Source organism: Melospiza melodia, chromosome 3 (assembly GCF_035770615.1).
Source record: "Melospiza melodia melodia isolate bMelMel2 chromosome 3, bMelMel2.pri, whole genome shotgun sequence".
Classification (NCBI taxonomy): domain Eukaryota; kingdom Metazoa; phylum Chordata; class Aves; order Passeriformes; family Passerellidae; genus Melospiza; species Melospiza melodia.
In genome coordinates this window covers 21,966,831-21,989,739 of record NC_086196.1, presented here as the reverse complement: position 1 = coordinate 21,989,739, position 22,909 = coordinate 21,966,831, and the positions used below count along the sequence as shown (strand labels likewise).

At 43.1% G+C, this 22,909-nt stretch overlaps 1 protein-coding gene across 2 annotated transcripts in view; it reads right to left on the bottom strand.

The window, feature by feature from the left end:
• Positions 1 to 22,909, bottom strand: part of SOBP (sine oculis binding protein homolog) — a 111,722-nt gene that overhangs the window by 45,746 nt on the left and 43,067 nt on the right. The window contains exon 5 of one of the 2 annotated variants that reach the window (XM_063150965.1): positions 2,421 to 2,516. The exons of the other annotated variant lie outside the window; for it this stretch is intronic. Coding sequence (XP_063007035.1) covers positions 2,421 to 2,516 — 96 coding nt within the window. The remainder of the gene's footprint in view (positions 1 to 2,420; positions 2,517 to 22,909) is intronic. 2 annotated transcript variants of the gene reach the window in all.

Sequence of the window (22,909 nt, the reverse complement as noted above, 5' to 3'; positions counted from 1 at the left end):
GTAAGTTTTCACCATTGGGAAAATATTTTTTTAGAGGATCAGCTGTCCCCACTCCTTTCTTTTATGTTTGTTTTGGTTTTTTTCTCCTCTCTCAAGGATACTGAGTAGCCTTTAAGAGAAAGAAGGTTTCTTGATGGCCAGTTCTGGTGAAATTAGCTTTTGAAATTTGAGCACATTTTAATATAGCATTGTTTCCATAAAGTAAAATGTAGAAGGAATAACACTACCTCTCAGTGAAACACATAGAACCTTCAACAAATAACACTAGCTCCCCCACCACCCACACCTAGGCTCAACATCATATTTTCACTGAAAGTTCCTAAAATACATCTTTAAAGATAGCAGAGGTACATATTCATTATTTGCCTACTATTTTTTCCACATACAAATTGAGTGCAGATTACATCCCTGCCAATTTTGTTTCCAATAGCATAGGAAAAATAAAACTATAACAAATTGCTTTTATTACTTCCTTAAACAAGAATTGAAACTTGTCCAAAAAAGCACATGAAAGACTAACTTTGATGACTTGAGCTTTTGCCAGACACAGTGGTGATATAATAAAGCAAAAACTTAAATGCGTATTAATAGAGGAATAAGCAACTGGGCATTAAAAGAATGCTTGATTTTAATAGCACAAAGTGGGTTAATTGGTTCATCGATGGCTTGCACTAAATATAAAGCAGATTTTCAATGGAAATATTACATGACATATCCATGTTGTCTCTATTACTAAGTTTCTCCAGCACCAAGAAGCCCTACTGACTTTGGGAGCATCTTGGTGTGCTGTGATGGTTCGTCAGGCCTGATTAGCAGCACAGTAATTAAGCATGGCCTTGATGAAAAAGCTTCATTTATTTGGCACAGGAATTATGAGTACACCAGGGAACCACCCTTTGTGTTTGTCTAGTCCCCCTCTCCTTAGGATGTAACACTGCTAACCCAGAAACCACCAGGAACTTTGCAAAGGGTTTAAGAGGACCCAAGACCAGATCTCCTGGGTCACCTTGCTTTTGGCTGGGGAGAATTATACTGGTAACAAACTGAACCTTCCAAGTGACACTCATGGGTTTAAAAAGCATTGTCTTTACCTAACCAAGGGCTGGCTCAGCGCAGGGGACACTTGTGGGGCAGGAGGGCGCAGGCTCAGTAGTGCAGGAGTGGCCGAGATGCTCTGTGCTCTGGGCAGTGTGGGGAGCAGGGACTGGCCACCAGCCCTGAGCTGCTGCTTCCTGCTGTGGGCTTCTCTGGCCAGCTGACTGGACCTGGAGGCCAGCTTCAGTGCTGGGTTATCAGCGCATCAGCTCGACTTTCACTGCCTGTTGCACCTGGGACACCCAGAGCAGCGCTTGGCCTGGCATCCTGTGGGAGCAGGCACGGGCAATAATGCAGATAAAACACAGCTTGCTCCTGCACTGCCACCCGCCTCTTCTCTGGTTACAACCAGAAAAAAAGAAATGTTGTTTCAAAGTAAAACCCCGTGTACTGGCTCTCCATAAACACTTCCATTTAGCCAAATGATACATTTTACTTAAGTACAGATGAGAAGAAAGGGGAATGCAAGGGAGAGATCTATGCATGTATCTAAACCTCCCTTTTCGAAAGCCATGCATGAATCTCTTTTAAATGTATGACAATTCATCCTCTGTTTACTTTAGGCAAACAGAAAAACTCATGGTGGAGCACTAATTTTCGCAAGCTAATCAAGAACATTAGGTCCCAACAGATTCATTTAATAGAAATATAATAGGCATTCCTGCTTGCTTTTAATCTTGTCTAGCTGCAAACGCTAAAATGAACAGCGAATTAACCCTGCCTTGGAACAGAGATTCTTTCACAGCTGATATCATCTCTCTTATGGCTTGTAAACACTCCAGGCTCCCTGTAAGTGCTTTCCTGGCTTTCACTCTTTCCCCACAGCAGAGGAGAGGAATGGAGAGGAGAGGAGTGGAGAGGAAAGGAAAGGATGCTCTGGGTTGCATGCAGCTATGAAGGGGAGGAACAGGCAAGCTCTGAAGGGAGGACTGCCTGTTAGCAGAACAAAATGCAGCACCACCACCCGAAAACAAGGCAGAGCTAAAAGGTGCATGGGAGTTTTGGGGTGCCTTGGGGGAAAGGGTGGGGGGCGTTCCGTGCATCACCAGCCACTCCCCGCATGGCTCTCCCTGATTTACCAGTGCAAGACAAGGTAGTAAGACAAGGCCATTCACGTGCTGACATCAAATATTTGATATTTTCCAAGCAATTTAAGATCTTAAACTGTTCACGGATAGCAGAACTAGCATTAGAACGCTAAAACAGTAAAAAAAAAGCCTATCATATTTCATAATGTATGTCATAATGAACAAAAGCCTTTAAAAAAACGGTTTTCACTGTGCTAAAGTAACAATCTAGACTTGTTGTAAGTATGTTATTCTTACAAGTAGTTCGCAGTTATTCTTGAAGGCAAGTCTTGGAGTTTCCTTAGCATAGTGCTGCTGGGGAAAATTTTCAGCATGTCCATCTTCATCTCTAGCCTGAAGGGAAATATAATGGCCTATTTAGGGACTTACAAATAATGGAAGGAAAAAAATAGCTAAAAGCATAACAGCTCAGATCATTAAAACAGACGGGAATCCCAAAATACAACATTATTAAAAAGTTTCTTTAAATAGTACACCTTTTAGATATGAGAACTTGGGATGCTGTTTTCTTACATAGCTTAGATTGAACATGCAAATTCATTGTGGAGTAATAATTAGAACAACAAAAGACAAAACCAAAATGAAATATTTGAGCTGGAAACTGAGTAACTCAGGGTTTCAATTTACTCCATGGCATTTTTCAGGATTACATTACATATGTACTCGTTTAAACTTTTTGACATGCTTAAGCGATCCCTAGATGATGTACTTGTATTTTCAGTTTAACAGTAAGGCCAAAAAAGAAATTAAAAAAATAAAAGCTTTCATACTCATAATTTACATGTAATACTATTACAAATAAATGGATTCCCCCTCCATGTTTAAGTGAAGCTTTGAAAGGAGCAATCATTGAGTGAGAACAATGATCCTTCAGTCAAATGCGGTCAAAATATTTAATGACAAAGATGCATTAAAAGTTACTGGTTATTTGTAACTACACTGTTAATTAAGAAAGCTGAAGTCTAAATGGAGACATTACCAGAGCCCATTACCAATCCTGCTTGCATATAGTATTTTTCCCTTCTCATCTCAAGTGTTTTCTGCTTTTTGAGTTAAAGCAAAAGGGAGAAGCAGGTGAAAGGAGGAGTGTCAGCAATACGCTCATTACACTGTTCATTTGAGTGACACTTGCACTCCGTTCCGCTCCATCTCATCTGATTCCTGACTGTTCACTCTCTCCCTCTCACAGCCTCCCAAAATTCACAGCTGAGCTGTCTCCCTCACATATGGCTTGCATATAATTATGCACATTCCATTTTACACTGCATTAAAATGATGAGCTCCTGGCTCCCTGCCAACCTATTTAAATCAGCCCCTGCCCAAAGAAGCCGGGGAGAGGAGGAGGGCAGAGGCAGGGTGACCGCATCAGGGGCGAGGGGTGCGGGCAGGGGCAGCGGGGCCAGGAGCCGCAGCTCTGCGCCCATCCCTGCTGCTGCCCCGTGTGTGCTCCCGGGACAGGGGTGCCCAGGGATGCCCAGGTGCAATCCGGGCACACCTCAGTGCCTGTGGCAGCGAGAGCTGGCACCTCGCTCGCCTCCCGCGCGCCGAGAGCTGCCTGTCACCGCGTGTCACGCGCCCGGCGCACCGGCTTTTCGGCATTGGCATTTATGAAAGATATTTACACCTTGCAGGCTCTGTGACTTGTTTGTCTTCAAACAGGCTTCTGCCTCTCCCCAAGGAGATGGGCTGGGGAAGGGGAGATGTGGCCTAACAGCACTGGCGATAAGGAAAACATGCAGGGTCTGCACCTCAGTGAAAGCCCCTTGACTCCAGCAGGCCTTGACTCGGGCCTCTGCTTGTCAGCCATGGGGTGTGAGCACAGTTTGCCCAACAGAAAATGCCATTTTTAATGGTGAAAAATTTGTCCAAAGGTATATTTTGGGAAGTACCTAAAATTGATGATGATTACAAGCACAAGGGAAGTAGGAAAAAAGTTCATTCTGTATGATTCCTAACAGTTTATGGGTATTTTCTTTAAAAGACCTCAATAGTTGTGGGGTAAAAAATGTTTAAAATTTTCCTTTAAAACCACAAGAAAGAGGATTCCTGAACATCTGAAGTCACTTTTATACTGACAAAGATTTAAATGTATTCTTCCAATTATTAGTTTGAAACTAAAAGCTCTCTTTCACAATAAATCTACCTCCATGCTGCATGGAATATAAAGTTCAAATCTAACCAGGTTTTCTAAAAAAAACACACCTCAAAATTCTATAAATTTTGAAAATAAATTTTGTCCTTTCCTCTTTGAAGAAATATGGGCAACTCACTGAAGTTCTTCCAGGTCATCTAGAAGACAGCTGGGGGATGAATGCCTTAAAAATGCCTTGCACAAATAGAAAGAGACCTGTCAGCCTGGGAAAACAGATGCCAATGGGATGCTCAGTGAGGGACAGCTATGGAGATACTGGTGGGGCAGAGGTGTTGTGTGGGGCTCTGAATGCTGTTGGTGCCCCCAGACCCCTGAAATTTTATCTTGGCACCACGCACTGCATTGTGCATGTGATGGCTGGCACATTGTAACCTGCCAGTGACCCTCTGGAGCGTTGTCTTGGTGCACACACACACCTTGTAAAATGAAATGGATATCAGGGTGTTTGGAGTGCATCTGTCAAAATACAGAGACAAACCTCACTGAACTTGAACTGCTTACCAAAACTGCCAGTTACACAAAGGTTATTCACCCCTGCTGACAGAAACATGCTCCTGCTCCTACTGATCTAAACCTTGCTGTACTTAATTTTGGATGTCACTAAAATTGCCTAGTCTCAAAACCTGTTTAGCTACATACTGCCAAAATTTGCTCAGGCAGCAGAAATACACCCAATTTAGCTAGCTGGTTTCCATTGTAAAAAACACCTATTCTGAGCAGTCAGGACTAATTCTCCAGTATCTTTCCATTAATTCATTACTACCATCTTCCAGTCGTAAATAATTTGCAGAAGGAAATACTCTTACAATGTTCATTACTGTTCTAAGCATATTACAAAAGTGGCTCAGAATTTATCTTGCAATGGTCATATTGTGATGCATCTGTGCCTACACTGACCCACTCTCAATCACTGCTGCACACCTCGTGACTGCCTCGGTTCCCCAGCGTCTCACTCACAGCAAGCTGGCATCTACAGCTTTGCCATCAGGCCTGGCTGCCGTGGGATGCTATTGTTCTAAAGGAAACAAGTGCAAAAAAAAACTGAGCCAAATCTGTGATCACTCTGATTTTTTTTAAAAAAGCTTTAATACTGCTAAAATCATTATAGGAACGCAGTCATCAAAAAATATATGTACTAACTGCTAGATGTGATTGAATGCATACATGTAATATATGGAACAACTCCTCTCACAGCACATTTTGTTCCAGGACAAGAAAAGGCATCAGCTCATGTTCTGAGGCCTGGAACCATGGTTAGCACTGCTAGTTTTATCAGTGCAAAACTGCTGCAACTTCACAGTGGCAGTGCCTCTCCTGGGATTTACTGATTCTCCTAATTCAATACCCTCGACTGGCGGACAGCCGCCCTCCCGTCAGCTGCATGGGATCCGAGAGGGAAACCGGCCCATTGCCAGCCTCTGGGACACCAGGCTGGGCACTTGGCAAGACCAGTGGCACACACACACACACACACACACACACACACACACACACACCACCTCACTGCTACTGCCAGAGCAGAGCACACCGCCCAAGGAGCAGTGCTGGCAAAGATGATTGAGTGAGGACACTGCAGCTGACTTGGCGGAGGTGGTTGGGGTGTAAGGTCAGCCTGATAATGGGTTGTGTGGGAAATCATGGCCTTTAATTGCAGGTTAGATATCAGGAGCCCTTCTTAATGACAGGTACAGCAAAGCACTGGAGCAGATTGCCTAAGGAGACTGTCAAAGCCCCATCACTGGAGTTTTTAAAGAGCAGATTAGGCAACATCTGCCAGGAATGACACACATGGAGTAGCTCCTGATGTGGGGAAGCTGGACAGATGAGAGGATCTCCTTTCCTAGGTCCCTTTTTCCTCTGCTTTCTACCACTGAGCTTTGAAAGAAAATGGCAGGAGGCTAAGGAAAAAAAAAATTAAAAACCAAACCAGAAAACAGGATCTGAAAGGATCTCTCTGAAAATAGCACAGCATTTGATGTTCAGAGATATGTGTACTCATTAATAAGTGCATGATGACAACTATCTTTGGCTACAGAAACTGTGCTATTTGTTCGTAAGCCAGCCAGCCTATATTTGTGAAAGATGCCAATAGTTTGGAAACAGACTATATATTCAGTCAAGATTCCTTTTTTTAACACAACAGAGGAAGAACAATCTACAGCAGAATTTCCTCCTCTCCAATGAGCATGGATATTTGCTTCTCCTTATTCTCAGAGAAAAATTATCTTGATCCAGACAGAGGATTCCTGAGCTTCAGTGCAAGCCTTTTTATGCAGCTTTAGCCTTGGGAGAGGAAATCTGTGCTTACATTTTAATATTAAGGGCAGGATCTTACGATAGTATAAGTCACAAGGCAGGTTGAGCCAAATTATTTATTAAGATGGAACTTATTAATGCAAAGCTTCCACTAAAATGGGACAATGCATTTGCAACAAAATCCTACTGCTTAGTCCACAAAACTCTAATGCCACTTAACCAAAACCACCTAACATTAAGAGCAACAGTCACTTGAGTAAGGCAGAGTGACAGAATATTAGTCTGCTTACTCGGGATAAAATTGCCACCTGATTTCCATAAATGTCCTTTAAAAGAGATGAAACAGGGAATGCTACTCCCAGATACGTTCAAGGCAGCAGGCATTAGCTGAATGTCTCTGCTAGGACAGAGAATAAGCTGCAAGGAGCTGAATGGCGTTGCTATAATAGTGCAGATAATTGCGTCGGGGCTCCTGTCCCGTGGCGATGAACAGAGGAAATTCACATCACCCTTAATGCCATTGTCTCCAGAGGCTGGCTGCAGATGGGAACTGAAAGCTCTGTTTCCGTTTCCACCACAAAGGTTATCTCTCCTTTCACTGAAACTCGAAGGAAATCCTCGGGGAGACCCTAATCCTTGAAATTCTAGTTCCTGTGCATTTCTGTTGTCCCAGTTAATCAATTATCATGCTCTTTACATTCACTGTACCAGCAATAGTAAAAACAGTACTAAACTTCCACCTGCTGGGTATATTTTTCCCAGAAATATGAATGTGCTTGCTGTGGGCTGGGTGGTTGGGGAGCCCAACATCAGGGTCCTGTGCTGGGAATGGAACATGCCCAGGGAAGATGATCCAGAGAGGATGTTCCCTGGTTCAGCAACCACACAGTTACAGGAATGAGCAAGCCCTCAGCTCAGAGAAAGTCCTCTCTCAGGAAAAGCTCCCACTAATGTTTGATGAGAGGTTTGCTCTTCACAAGGATTTCAAGATTTTCCTGAATCACAGAGTGATGGAATAAGCGGTATTTACTTGCTTGTTGCCTCTCTCAGCTGCACTCTATTTACTAATCTCTACAGTTGTAATATTTTGCCACTCCAAACCTTTAAAATCTTCTTAAGATTTTTTGAAAAAGTCACAGGTATTTTGAAAACATATCAAAACAAGATTTCATAAAATCTTCCAAGACTCAGATCAGTGAAAAGAAAGGACCTAAAGTCATGCTGATTGTTTATCAAGTTGTTATCATTTACATCCCACAAAAATTGAGGTTATCTCTTTAGCCTGACCTCTGGTGACCATATGGGTTAGAGATGACCACCCTACCCAACATTTTCCAGCCTGGGGTGTCTTTACCAGCAGTGACTTCCTGCACACTTGGTGGTGGTCTATGGAGAGCTTGCAGGTCACGTGCTACTAACTCCCCTTGTTTCCAGCTGCTAAAATGCATTTAAAGACAGCTAAAAATACATTAAATACTTTCCTAATGTTATTTTTCCATGTAAGCAACTGCTGTAGTCACCACAGGAATGTTATTTGATCGCCAAGGGGAGGGGAAGTGGTCTGCGAGACAATCTGTCTACTGGAGGTGATCTACAAAGTTAAAAAGAAATTGGGAATATGCCCTCTTGTAACTTCTTTACTAAGCATGCAAAAGAAAACTGGAAGGGCTTTTGCTGACTTGCTGCCTCCTCTCCTCTCCCCAGACATGCCACACAAGCACATGTACCAACACACACGTGCACATCCCCACCCATTACTCCAGTTAGGAACCCAGCCCTTGTTTATGCTGGAAGAAGGCACCAGTGGAGAGAAAGCAGCAGAACAACATCACCGTGACAAGCCAGACCTTGGCACTGCCCATGCAGCTCTGCCCAGCCCCTGAGGAGAGGGCATACTGCAGGAGACAGCTTCTGTTGCCATTTTGTTGCCTGGGGTCTCTCCATAGACTTCCTTGAAATCTCTCCCTGGCACTCAGCTGCTCCTGGCTCCCATACATTACCACACAGAACTGTGGAGTCCCTTTCCCAGAGGGAAGTTATATGGTCCCCAAGAAGGAGCAAAGATGTCCCTGCAAAGTCCTTAAGCAGAGCCTGAGGTTCAATCCCCTGCAGGTATCCTCAGCAAGACAAGGCTCCCTGTTGCTGTCACAGCTCTTGCTCACAGCTGCTCTTGCCTTACTGGGACATGTTCAGGGCAGACAGTGATGAATCTAGACCCAAACTCCAACCTTTGTTCAAATTTTAGTTGCCATTTCAAAAGCAAATACAAAACCTGAATGCAAAACCACTAATGGCCGACTGGATTAGAAAAACATTTCAAGTCCTCGTGTTTAGGAGAAAGTTTGGTATGGAAGCAACTTCAGGAGGCCAGTGTGATTAAGCCCTGAGAAAATATCTAATTCTGAATATCCTGCAAACTTCTCCACTGTGCTGACAGACGAAATACTCCCTGACTTCAAAAACAAATAGTCACCAGTTCAAACCTGCTATTCTAACCAAACCCAGCCCACACCACTTCATCATCCTTTTCTGAACACATGTAAAATCTCCTGACAAACAGGCAGTTTTGCTGAGAAAAGCCAACTCAGAAAAAATGCATTACAACAAAGAAGGAGAAGGTGCCAAACTGTGAAATGATAGGGCAGTGTTTCTGAAATTATCCTTGTCAAAGCAACTGAGGACTGTCACGTTCACTTTCTTGCATAACTGAAGCACACTAAAAAATCCAAACAAATGTGCCTGCAAATCTGAAAAACAGTTATTTAAGGATCTTTTTTGTTTTTTGTTTTTTTTTTTTAATGCTTGCCTTCCACAGGCTATGGCTCTGAATGGTCCAGCACTATGTATTAAATTTTTCACTCAGGATTTCATGGTATAAAATTCTCCACAGTTTATGTTTAAAATGCAAGCTGCAAACTCTATTATAATGTAAGGAATATTATAAGTAGATCAAAAGGAAATACTAATAACAGTACTACTATAGTGCCTGCTAAAGTAATAACTTTCATCCTACTGCACTTAAACATTACACCAAAAAATGCATTCAGCTTCCTGGATTCTATAAAACTTTTCCTCCCCTTCCCCCAGTTTTGTTTCATATACTTTGTAGAAGAACCCTGATCTCCTGCTGGACTTTTCATCCTTCCAGGCAAAACCAGGGTATTTCTTTTTATACCGTTTGCAATGCTGTACATTTATGGCCCTTTCTACAAGGGTCATAATATACCTAGAAAAAACTGGTGATCACTTTCAGTCTCCCAGCACATCCAGAAAGAGCAACTGAATTAAAACCATCCGTGTCAACTGCCCTGGATTGCTTTTCTAATTTTTGTAGGAAGAGGAGCAGAAGGTTTGAGATGTTAAGTGACTCAAGCCCACATGCAAGATAAGGTGGTACAGCCTCAATCCAGTTGCTCAAGCAGGGAACTGCCTAAAGCTCTCAAGTGCAAACTCTGCATTAAGCCTCATATTCCTACTGCATTCCAGACTTATGGCCTCTTCCTTTCTCTATCAGCCAATACCCAGGCAGCACTCCTGCCTTTCACAGGACTGCACTACCCTTTCTCTGACACTTCATGGCACGGTGATATGTGAGAAGTGTTCAGGTGGCTTCCGCAAAAGCTAATTTTTCAAACTGCACAAACCTTTAACCACATCATAAATTTTTTATAACCACTTCCAAATTGTCAAATAATAAATATAATAACAAACATATAACGTTGAAATAATTTGAAATAAACTTTGTTTATTGCCCCTTTGAACATTTTTTCAACAAGTCACTGCTGTGTGGGATCTTCACAAACGTGAGCCTATCCTGCTAATCTCCCTCCTGATTCACAACAGGCCTGACCCAGAGACACTAATGGACCGTGCCTGACAGTTATTGCAACATATCCAATACCCAGCCTAAAATATGGCCAGGAAAGAAATGAAAATATACGACAGACTTGCCAGTATCTCCCATTTGTGTAACGGGGAGCTCACACCAGCATAGGCAATAAGCTTTCCCTCTCTCTTCACATTCCCTGATTATTATCATTTATGAGATAAAATCAATTTCCAAAATGTTCTGTGTGTTTCACTGTCAGATAGCTCAAGTGTCCCTTGTCACTGCTGCCATTTCTACATGGGTTCCCCTGTCCAGGTGACAGATTTGGGCACAGGGCAAGCACACATTTCCAATGAGCCTGCCAGAGAAGCAGGGAGACAGAACACAAGACCAAGGAGGAAAAAATAAAAGAAAAAAACCCCAAAACAAACACCAGAAAAAAAGCCCTGTCAGATGTTAGTAAGGGTTACCTAAGGCTCACAGACCAAGCAGATAGCTGTCCCTAGTGAATTTGTTTTCATGCATTTGCGTATTTCAAGCTTTCGCATTGTAAATACCAGAGCAACAATGCGGATTTTCTCTGATTGCAGTGTCACATATATGATTAATCATCTTGACTCAGAGCATATTTTTTTAAAGCAATTGCAGGCTGGTTTAATGAACTCCTCTCCCACTGGCTTTTATAGACTAGTCATGATCAACATACCATTAAGATAAACCTCGTGCCCCATCCCTCCCCCCTCTGACAGCTTGCCTTATTTGCCTCACAACAGTCAATATCCAATTAAGAGGCAAGGGATTTGATCGATACAGAAGGCAACAATAAGACTTAAACAGCTGGTAAATTCTACATGTACTCTTTTTCTTCAATTCCCATCTTTGTGGTGTACACGTGGTTCCGAGCTTTGAATAAATGCAGAGAAGGAAAAACAATGGCCAGGTGTGGCTGGTAAAGCTTTCCCTCAAATGGGCAGTGTCTGCAAGCTACTGCACAGCCATAAATGCTTGTCTGGGGCCACTGCAAGACAGGCAGGATCCTATTCTCTGTATTTTCTGTGGCCTTTTAAAGGCTGAAGGTAGAAATCTCTTCCTGGTCTGATTACAAGCCACATGTCACTTGGGTCATTCACACGTGAAAATGGAGGGGCTGTAATATTATTAAAGCAATCATTTATGAGCTGGGCCAAGGGATGACTGGTCTGGAGAGGGGGGCAAAGCCCAACAGGAACAGAATATAGGCAAGAGAACAGGCAAGAAGAGGGTGAAAAGAAACGGGAAGCTTTGATACAAAAGACATATTCTACAACCTTAATATCATCTCCCAGTCTTTCTGCCAATGATGAATGGCTGCAATAAAAGGTGGGATAGTGGCACATACAACCAGGAAAAAAGCAAAACCTGCCTTGTGGTGAGGGCCATTCATTTTAATTCCCAGCAGCCCAGGTAGAGGTCAGGGACTGAGGTCACAATATTGCCACTGCCTTTGGGTTTAACACCAGGCACAGCACTTCTTCCTCATCTCCTGCCACCTTTTTTCAAGGCTTTTATTCAAAGTTTTACTTTCAAAGACATTTCACAGAGTACTGAGCTGATATAGACCAAATGAGGTACCCCTCCTTTTCCAGGATTCCCACTCCATTTTAAACAAGAAGAAGTCATGACCATGTGGGATGCCATGCTCCCACTGACAAATGGGACCTAACCCAAACACCTCTGAGCTTGCTCCCAACACTGGCAGAAAGTTATTCCTAAATCACAGTGGCCTGCCTGTGTTCTCTACTGCCCACTGCAACCCTCTGTCATTTGGAGGGATTCCAACAACATATATCATGTCTAAAACCAGGAAACTGTCTCTTCAAACTCACAAGAAAGCTCAGAGCATACAGATCTTTTTAGGCAACGGGAGGCAACCGACTATAATTTATTTTCCCAACTTGCCTTGGGATTTGAGAAGTCCCATTCTGAGCTCTCCTTTCTGTCACAATAAGATGAAATGTGCTGAAAAACACCTCCATCCTCCCAGCTCCCTTCACTACCATCTTCCACAGGGAGTGGTTGGAAGTAGATCTTTGGCCAGGTTTCTGAATCTAAAGTAATCCACTTCTAACTGTTCCCAGCAGTTTACTTCAGGCCCCAAGTTTTATCAGACTACACCTTTTTTTCAACTCTGTGCATTGCTATTACAGAAGAAAAAATTATACTACTTTGATGCTTAAAGATAAACTTAAAAATGGGTATGCTTCCACTTGAAAAAGGAATAGAAAGAAACATATTTTTCTGTCTTCTGCATTCACTCAAATGGCTCTGCCCCTGACTCACCTGGCCCCTTACCAGACAGCAAAAGTCTGCCTGTTTTGCCATGTAATCCTGTAATCCTGATTTTGATGGTTGGACTCGCTGATCAATTTTGACAGTTGGACTTGATGGCATTAAAGGTCTTTTCCAACCTTAATGATTCGATGATTCTCTTTTCAACTTCTCACTCTCAGCTCCTGTCTTGAAAAGCATCCCTTAGGGCTTCACCAGACTCTGCAAACTCCCAGTTAGCACTGATGTCTTGTCAGGCATATGTACAAGTATTTACATGCCACCCCTACCATTTCATGGTGGCACTGTCAGCTTTTCAAAACCTCCATGTGTTTATTCCAGGCTCTTATGTGATTGCCCCTTAGATAGCTCCTACTTGCCAGTAGATATTGCAAATACTTAGCCAATAGCCTTGCTTGCAGCCCTGACCTCCTTTAATGTTTCCTCACTATTCTGTGGACTATTCAGTGCCACCTCTAATGTGTCACCCATTGTGTTGCTGGGCCTGCTGAAATCCAGCTGCTGGCCTATGCCATAGGTCTGCTGCCACACGTGTGTCTCATTTTCCTCAAAAACAGAGGTACTGCTTCAACAGGGGAAAAAAAAGATGCAGATAGGCACTCCTCTGCAAAGCTGGTATCACAGTTGAAGAACTGGGAACTGTCAAAATCACACCCTTGCACTGTGAGTGCCCCTGGGGCCTCCATTCAAGGGCTGGAATTTAGGCAGCCTGGTAGGCTTTGCAATATTTGGAGAGTAAAGCACTCCTGATGTTTCTGCACCCCCGGGCTGTGAACTGAATGCTTGCCTCTTCTGTCTCCAGCACAGGGAGTTATCCATCTCAGTTTAGGGCTCAGTTGAAAGGACGTTTCTGTCTAAAAAGAGTTTGGAGAAACCTGCAGAACTATGGCCTTTGGTCTATCATCCACTGTCACAGCTCTACAAGCTCCCCACTGTTTGGCTGAGATGTGGAGTCTGTCTTGATCCCGGTGTATATTGCAGTAGGAGGCAGCAAGGCTTGGAGGAAACTGGTACTCTAACTATGACCTCTACATGGAAGTACAAATGCATCAAGCAAAGAACCAGCTCTAAATGAACACTTTAAGCACACTTACTCTACTAAATATTACTGCTATCTGAAAAACTTCACATAATTTTCTATTCTCTAATTTATTCCATCAAAATTCAAGGCCCAATTCTCTTGACTGCATCCAGACCACTTTGCATTTGTTTTGTAAAGCACAGGAAAGGGCTTCACCTCTGCTGTTCTTAGTACACTTTTCCCCTCTGTGCCTACAGATACTCTAAAGTGAAGAAAGCACCTACTTGCCCTTCACACAATCATGAGTGAAGTTAAGCTTAGGAAAAGGCTAGAGCCAACAAGATAACCACTGGGGTAGTGACAGATGTTCAGCCTAACATAAGATTGAGGCCAGTAGACAGGAAAATCTGTCTGTGTTTCCCAGTACTAACTAGCAGGAGGAGGACCGTGGTGGTAGCCATCATCTTTTCGTTAGCAACAGCCTGGCCAGAGAGAAAAGAAGCCAAGGAATCGTCTTTTCATATTCAGAGTGTGAGTTCCAGGAACAGAATTACCATCTAAATTACTTACATCTAACTATGTAATTAATGTTTGTGTCAGTTTATTACAGGCATCTTCACCATCGATGCTGTGAAATGCAACTTAGTGACTTTTTTTGTGGGGAAAGAGCTGGAACAACCATTTGTCTCCCATTGTTTATATATTAACCGTAAATTGTTACTAATATTATTAATCTCATTATCCTAATTACATGTGTTCTGTCTTTTTAGAGTAGCATTCCTTCCAGAATTAGTGTTTTGCACATCTCCATTGTTCCCTTCTCTCAGTTTAGAAACTTGATGAGGAATCACTGGCACGGAAGAAAGGTGAAATGAGAGTATTAAGCACAAGAAGCCGCACCATCGACTGCTGAGCAGGAAGGGGAAATCTGTGAGCGCTCCTTAACAACCTGCATACACTGGCAGAACATTTCACAGGGCAGGAGGTGAGGCTTGGAAAAATTGGTGCACCATAAACCTTTGAAAGCAGCCTGGGTCTCTTTCTGGAAGTCTGGGTCATGTGCCTGGCACTGCCTCATATGGTGTCTCTCTTCCACCATTTGTTTATTTGCTGCTGGCAGTTTTGGCAGTGAGGTATCGGAGTGAAATGCACACCACTCCATACATATGGTGGGAAGAATCTAGTGCATCAGTTGAATGCATACAGTACTGTATACACATTCTGTTTTATCTCTGAGCACAGCTGTGCTGTAAAAGCTTACAAAATGTGAAGCCTTCTGTGCAGCAAAAACATCGACAGGAGAAGCTGGCCTATAACTTATTAGGTTGTGACACAAGCCAAAAAAAGACGGAGTTACAGCTGACAACTCCTGGCATCGTGATGAAAAGCACAGTGGCTCAAGTTAGAGAGGGAGTGTCAGCCCTAACTTCATGTTTTGGACCTTCCCTGCCATGGGTCACAAATAGCATTGCTGGTTTGCTCTAGGACAATGACTCCCAATCCCAGTGACTGAAGCAAACAGGCAAATCATCCCCCTGGTGCCCCACTGTGCTTGCAGGCAGCCTGCACTAGGAAGGGATTCAAGGAGCAGGTGGGCAGAAGCCAAAAAGCAATTGTGGCTCTCTTCCTCACCCAGCACAGCAGCTTTCAAGCTGGGATCAGTCCTGCATTCTCTACTCCCCCTGCAAATTGGGCTGAAGGTAGTGGAAACACCTGGCAGGAAACTCAGGTGCTGGTTGAAGCAGATGTCTGGTTAGGCTTTTTTTCAGCACAACCTTGAAACAGGGACTCTCTATCTAAATCTGAGAAAGAATGGCCACTCTGGGTCAAATCTAAACTGCCTGAGCTCAGGCTCGTCCCCAGCAGCAGCCAGTATCACCCTCCTGAGGAGAATCTGAGGAGAAATGGGCTACCACTCCTTGCAGAAGTACAGACCTGCCCTGAGGGCAGTGGGAATGGGTGTGTAAAAGGTTTGATAAGTGTTTGGCCTCTGTGTCCATGGATGTTTTACATGTATCTCTGTGAAGTGCTGAGTTAGGTGAGACGGTAGTACATCTCCTTCCCTACCTACTGACAGACTCCATATGTGCATGTAGGCAGAGGAAGTGTGGTGAGTAAGCAAAACAGAAAAGGAAAATGCAGGTGAGACAGCACTTCTAGGACACAGAGGAACTGCCCTGATAAGAAAGCTATAACTCGAGACATCACACTTGCTTCCTGATCCCATAGGAATGAATTCCTTATGCTGCTGAGTGCTGGACTTCTCAGGGCTGACCTGTGCTGCTTCCCACAGATGCTGTGAGAGCTCCACAGCTAGAGAGGAAAATCCCTCCTGTCCAGCCCCTCCACTGGCTGGGGTGATGTTGACTCTCAAGGTGGGCTTCCTGGAGGATGTGGAGAGCATCTCATGGTGGGAGAGCATTCCACAGGCACTCCCCAGGGGACTCACACCCTTTTCTGCTCCTCACAGAAACTTCTTTTTCTCAGGCAGGACCGCACCCAGTCCCAAGGGAAAAGGGGAGCTTGACCCTCCTGTCAGTGGGAGCTGAGGGAGGAGCCATCCCACAAGGGAGCTTTCATCCAGCTGCTACCACATCCCTCAGCGGAGAGATTTCCTTCCTCTAGCACAGGCATGGTGGCACCTCATGACTCAGCTACCCCTGGGGGCTGCCCAAATGTCACTGGAGGAGTCCTGCAGCCAGGTGCTGACCCTGCAGGGGATGAAACAAAACCTCCAGCCAGGTTAGGCCAGTCTGCCTCCTCCCGTGGGAGCAAAGCTCCATGGCTTTTACACTGCACTGTGCCCTCTGCCTTCTTCCCCAGCCCCGTCAGTGACACCCTGACTACTCCACAGTGAAGGGGGACACGACTGTCACACTTTGGGGGGAAGACAGACAAGAAGGAGCAATTTAAGGCCCTTAATTTTACAGCAAACACCCCTCCTCCTATCAAATATATGAAAATAAAAGAGAAGTAAGGGAAGGGAAAAATAACAAGCTGTTGCCTCAAGCTCTAATTGCTGCTGATGTTAGTTCATTTTCAACAATTGGCTTTAATTGCATGTCCACACTGGGTAAACTTTCTTTTTCAAAAGTTATTTTAAATGCATGGCAGACTGCTCCTTAAAACCTGGCCATGGTTTGCACCGGAGGAAATAGTATCAGTGAAAGGCAATCAGAGTTTTGGAACAGTTCTTAAATAAGATATTCAATAACAAGGATTTACCCACTTAAAATAAAAAGAGAGACAATGGATGTGACAGTAGTCTATGTTGTATGTTATATTTTTATGATACCAAAAAGTATTGGTATATTTTTGCTCCCATATTTTTGTTACCCAAACAAAAGTAGCAAAAGTAGCTATCCATTAACTATCCACTGTCTCTCACAATGTAAAAAGCTAGAGGTTCAATGAATGTGCAAAAATATTTTTTTTTTTTAATAACTCTTTGCAGAACAAGTCACCAAGCTGGGTGATGTGCAGGTCAAAACCATGCACTATTCCAGGAGGAGTGTAATGCCTCTTGGAAGGGCACATTCATCAGCTATTAACAACAGCAGCACAAGCACTCCCACATGAGAGCAGCTCCAGCAGCCACGAGTCTGGCCTGCAGGGTGACCTCGGCTGCAGTTTTCAGACACCCAGGCCTCCCTGCAAGTCAAACTCTAGGAATTGATTTTGGAAATGGGAACTCTGGATCTGTTTTCAAACCTTGAAAGTAACCCACGGAAATGAGTTGGGGCTATCATTTCTGCCTCCAGAAAAGGGTCATTAAATTGCTTCTGAGACGGGTAAGAGACTTCAGAGATGGGAGCTGCATTTGAGTTTTACAGCAAACACAGCCACACTTTGGCTGAGAGGGGAAAGGGTAAAACACAGGTGTGGATCTCCTGAGAGTACTAGACACAGATTAGCTTTTCTTCTTATACATGTTCTAGGAAAGGTCTGTCATTGAAGGGCTTTTGAAAGCCAGGAGGTCACAGCTTTTCTGGCCTTCCAGCTGTCTGTTCATATCACAAAAAAAAATTCTAGGAATCTATGCCTGTTGTGAGAAAGTTCAGCACTCTTGAAATTCAACAACTTTGAATGTCGTGATTTGAGCCAAAAAGAGACAACTAGATTTGAAACACGCAAATATCCACAGGAAAACATGCACACATAATGAGTAGAATAGAAATAAATTTCACTCTGACTCCTAGTTTTCTTCAGTTTTACCTGCATTTCTGAGTTCAATTACATGGTCATCCAGGAAATCAACTTAGATTGCACTCCTAGAGATATGTGAAGCAACCAGAAATGTCATCACTCTTGTGATGGCTTTCAGCAGGGGTTTAAATCTTTCTCTCTCAATCTAAGGAACGCGGTGCTGCGCAGAGGAATTCAGACAATTACAAATGAGCATCCTAGAAAACAGCACTTCTGGAATGAGAGCTTGCTAGAATATTGTCAGCTACTAAGAGACATTCCCTAAAGCATTTGAACAGGAAGGGAAAGGGCAGCTGGAGATACTAGGAAATGAATTTCTCTAGACCCTGAGCAGGACCTTTTAAACATGCTTCATTAAAAATGGTATTAAAAAAATACTAGCCTTGGACATATTTTTTATAAACTTTAATACTACAGTTTTACTAGTTGTAAAGGACCTTCAAAATTACCTTCAATAATACAATAATATACCCAAAACCAGTCTCTGCTACTGTCGGTCGCTTGCCTGGTAACAGGTGGAATGTGGCAACATTTATGTCTTTCTGGGACATGGAAAGTAGAATGTAGTAATGGAAAAGAAGAGAAACCCTTGGCTGTGCCAAGATATGCCATTTCTTTTTAGCTGGTTCTGAGGAAAAGATACAACAGCCGCACTGGGTGCATAAATGCATGTATGAACATGAATCTCTAGGTTTAGTTCCATCACTCACAGGAAGTAATTAGAAACTTTAAAGTTAATTAACATCCTAAACATCCTAAAACTACAACTGTTGTGAAGCAGCTACAACACTTGCTTCACAAAAGGGTGGAGCTGCCACACGTGGCTGTGGCTGGTCAAATGCTGCAAGAGCTCACAGAAGCCTATGCGGTTTTTATTTCCTTTTCCTATCACTTTTCATCCCTCTTGGTCACCAGGTGCTTGTTGCTGCAGACAGATGACTGCAGGAAGCAGAAGTTCTACAGAAAAGGAGTTTCTAAACTACTTTTGTTGAATCAACTAGATCAGATGAACTTGCGCTTTTTTTTCCCCCCACATCCTTGCTCATCCCCATATACACCAGGAAAACTTGTGTCATTCTGGATTGACTTAAATGCAAAACAGACTAATAGGAGACCCATATCTAGGCTGTGGCAGGGAACAGACCTGGAATACTCACAAAAAAATTGACAGGCTTGATGGCTGAATGGATTTAAGCAACAGCTGGAATTTGATGAGTCTAAAATCACAAGTAAGCTGATCAGGAGAATAAATCTTTTGTGGATTACATTCAATTAAGTGCTCCCACATCATTGAGAGGCAGCTAGACATCCATGCACAATATATGCTAAAAGTAACTGGGTTCCAGATTCTCCCACTGAGGCTGAAAGCACAGAAATCTGGGATTTGTCTTCCAGGCTGGGCATGGGGCAGTGCAATTAATGTGAAAAAGTGACCAACACTTGTGTAAACTCTAAACATCCCTCCAAGGGTATCCCCTCTCCATATGCGAAGAGGGATTGTCTTTAAACTGAAAGAGGGTAGGTTTTTACTGGATATTAGGCAGAAATTTTTTTTTATGAGAGTGATGAGGCATTGGCACAGGTTTCACAGAAAAGCTACAGATGCCCCTTCTCTGTCTGTGAGTGTTCAAGGCCAGGTTGGAGTTGGACCTTGAGCAACCTGGTCTAGTGGGAGGTGCTCCTGCCTATGGCAGGGGAGCTGGAACTGGATGTTCTTGAAATTTCTTTCCAAAACAAACCATACTACAATTCTCTGATAACAGAGCACCCAGCTCCTTTATGTTTGCTACATGTAACATGCAGGAGATGGGCTGATTTCTAAAAGCTGCCGCTCAATAAGAAAGGCAGAAAATGTTTATGCCAGCTACTTTTAGCTATGGAGCAGAAAGTGGCAGAGCCAAGCCCATCACGCACTCAAAGGCTTTCATTCCAAGGCTCCCAGGGCACAGTAGCTGTGGGGTTCTCAGCAAATCTGAAATAGCTTTCATGGTTGGAGATCAAGTCTCTGCAGTAAAACGTCATCAAACAGTAAAGAGAGAGAGGCAAAGAACTGAACTGAAGCAAAACAAACCAACAAGTCACCAGAAAGACAGCATGTCTCCTGGGAAAAGTGTCTAATTGTGACTGATTTTACAATGCTAATATTTCTCATTCATTCCTTTCATTTATTTCTCATTTTTCTTTAGAGGAAAGTTTTAAGAGGAACCAAAATTTCTTGCTGAAATTTCCCATACTGTATGTCATAACAGCAATTAAGACATGACAGAAGGAAATTTTGGTGTGATTCTGGATTTATACAACAGTGTTGGAGTCAAGAGCCCATGCAATTCCCTCTAACAAAGTCACTTTAGCTTGGATTTTCAGAAGACCGGGTATAAGCTAAACAAACAAGGTCCATTTTTTTCCCCCAGGGAAATCGGTTGCTTAATTTTGTCCTGTGCTTTCAGAAATTTCAGGCTTGGCAAGAGGAGCAAAGGAAACGCTTTCCCTCATTCCAGAGCTGGGATGATGACAGGTTACAAATGCCCATCTGCATCAGAGCTGCTCAGACGTGGTGCTCCTGTAGGGTGGCTCCCTTCGTGGGTGCTCCATGGAGGAAGGGGCTCATGTGGTGCAGGACCATCCACCTGGCTTTCAAGTGCCTTTGTGGGTGTCTTTCCTCTCCTGATGAGAGCATGCACCTCTCTGACTGCTACAGCTCTTCTCCATCAGAAAGCAAAACAAAGTGGCAGAAGCCCACCTCTGCTTGATATGCAGCTGTTTGCTGGTGGGAGAGGCTCCTCCCTGTGAAACTGTCCAAGCTGCAAATTCACTGCAGATCTTCAGCTGTCAGCTGGCCAGCTCACAATTACCTTAAACACTTTGACCCCTACTGTGTCCTGAGTATCCATCAGACAGTGACTGCTGTCTCAGACCAGTTCCAAAAGACTCCCCCTTTGACAGTTACTACATCAGATACGCTCGGCTTTGTTTTCCATTATAACAGTGGCTTTCTGAGGCCAGACAGGGTTGTGCTTTGCTGTCTGTCCTATAAAATCAACCTGTGACTCAAAAATTCAGCTGTGTCCTTTCAAAGATTTTCACTCCTGGTAATAAAAAATCTGCGTGTCAGGCTTTCTTGACCATTACCCTGATGATTCTTACTGAGGTAGGAAGGCATCTGGTCATTCTCCAGGCACACTGACAGGGACAAGATCCATCTGGGTCAACACAGGAAGCACATAGAGCATGCAGAATTCCTTTGTTAAACAAGAAGGTGCTGTTTTTCTAAATAACCACTTTCTTAACTACAATCTCATTTTAAGCGGAGGTCACTAGCCTCTATTCTTCAAGGAATAAGAGTAGTGTGATAAAATCAGCACCAGGAAGGACAGAGGATTAGAAACTGGGGTCAGGGAACAAGGATTTAGGAAGTTGAGAAGGTGTCCCTAAATCTCAGAGTATGCTCAGTTTCCCCAAACAAAAATCTACTATTTGGGTGTTGAAATCTGAGACTCACAATAAGAACACGAGCTCCGTCAAACCAGCCGGGTTTTCTGCAACTCTGACAAGGAATTTGGTGCAACAGCTCGTGAAAACAGGTGGTAAGTGTCCAGTTCAGACTGGGAAGTAGTGTACTACTGTAAAATTCCCATCTTCCCACCCCTTGATTTAAGAATTTCCATGTCAAAAAAAAATTGGTCAGTTCAGCAAAGAGACTGAACTATCTTGTAAAAGCCTTGTCTTTTTAATTGCAATAGCTGTGGAAAACACAATGCATCTCTAACATTTTTACAGTGCTGGTAACATAAAAGAACTGAAATATTTGCCATTATCTTATCAAAATATCAGTCCTGCAACTTATAGGAATATTTTATGAATGGTAAGCCAGAAAGACTTGATTTTTCTTTCTTTCTTGAATCACATTCACAGCAATGCAAGAGCAAAGAATAAGCCCTTCTCTCTATTGCAGAATTGATTTGCTTCATTAAAGGCCAAAATCCTCTCTCTCTTGCCAGCTGAAATAGCTGCCTTTGTATCCTTAAGTGAAATCATTAAGAAACATGTCAGACAGAGAGAGATGTGTTTTTCCCAGGTATTCCTAAAGCCATCGAGTACTACAAGACAGAGCTGTGAAATTATACTGCACCACTCCAAGCATTTGTTCCTCTTCCCAAACAGAGAATCATTGTTCTTGTTTAAAGAAATAATCCTCACAAAGCTGAAATAATTATTCAGCCCAAACAGCCCATAGCAAGTGAAACAGTCTTTAGACAGCTGTCATGGCTCAGTCTTCCGGAAGCTTTGATTTTAATGAAACTCATTAAGGAAAGAAATTAACAGAAATTAACAGGAAAATATCATAATTTGTCTTGTTTCAGAAAGCTTGAATGGAGACAAAAGGCTCTTAACATGACACGTAATGTGACCAGTCAAAACTCTGTGTGTCGCTGAATATCACAGGCTGAGTAAGTCCGAAGCTGCTTATGCTGCAGCTCCACAGCTTGGTGCAGTGAAATGAAAACAGTAAATGAGAAATCCCTGTCTTTGGGCACTAAGGAGACTCTCTCCTAAGCATCTGTGCACTGTGTGCCCGTACAACCATGCAGGAATGTTCAAGGTAATGAAGATGCTACCTGTAAATATCTTAGGATGATGAAAGATGAAGGGTAATAAACTCTCTTGAGAAGGAAACAATTTATAGATAGTTCATGACAACTGTTTCTTTTTGCAATACTCTTCAAAGGAGGGGGAAAAAACCCACTTATCTTTTCAGATACATATTAGGTGTCTAAGTAATCTCTGATTTCCCATTCAGAAGCACAAAAAGGAACATTCCATCATGGTTTTTAATCTGAATGGAATTGACAGAGGAGCATGCGGTGTTGTAAGCAGCTCAGAAAAGCAGCAATAACATTGACATGTCTTGGTTTAGTGTTCTCAGCCTCTCCTCT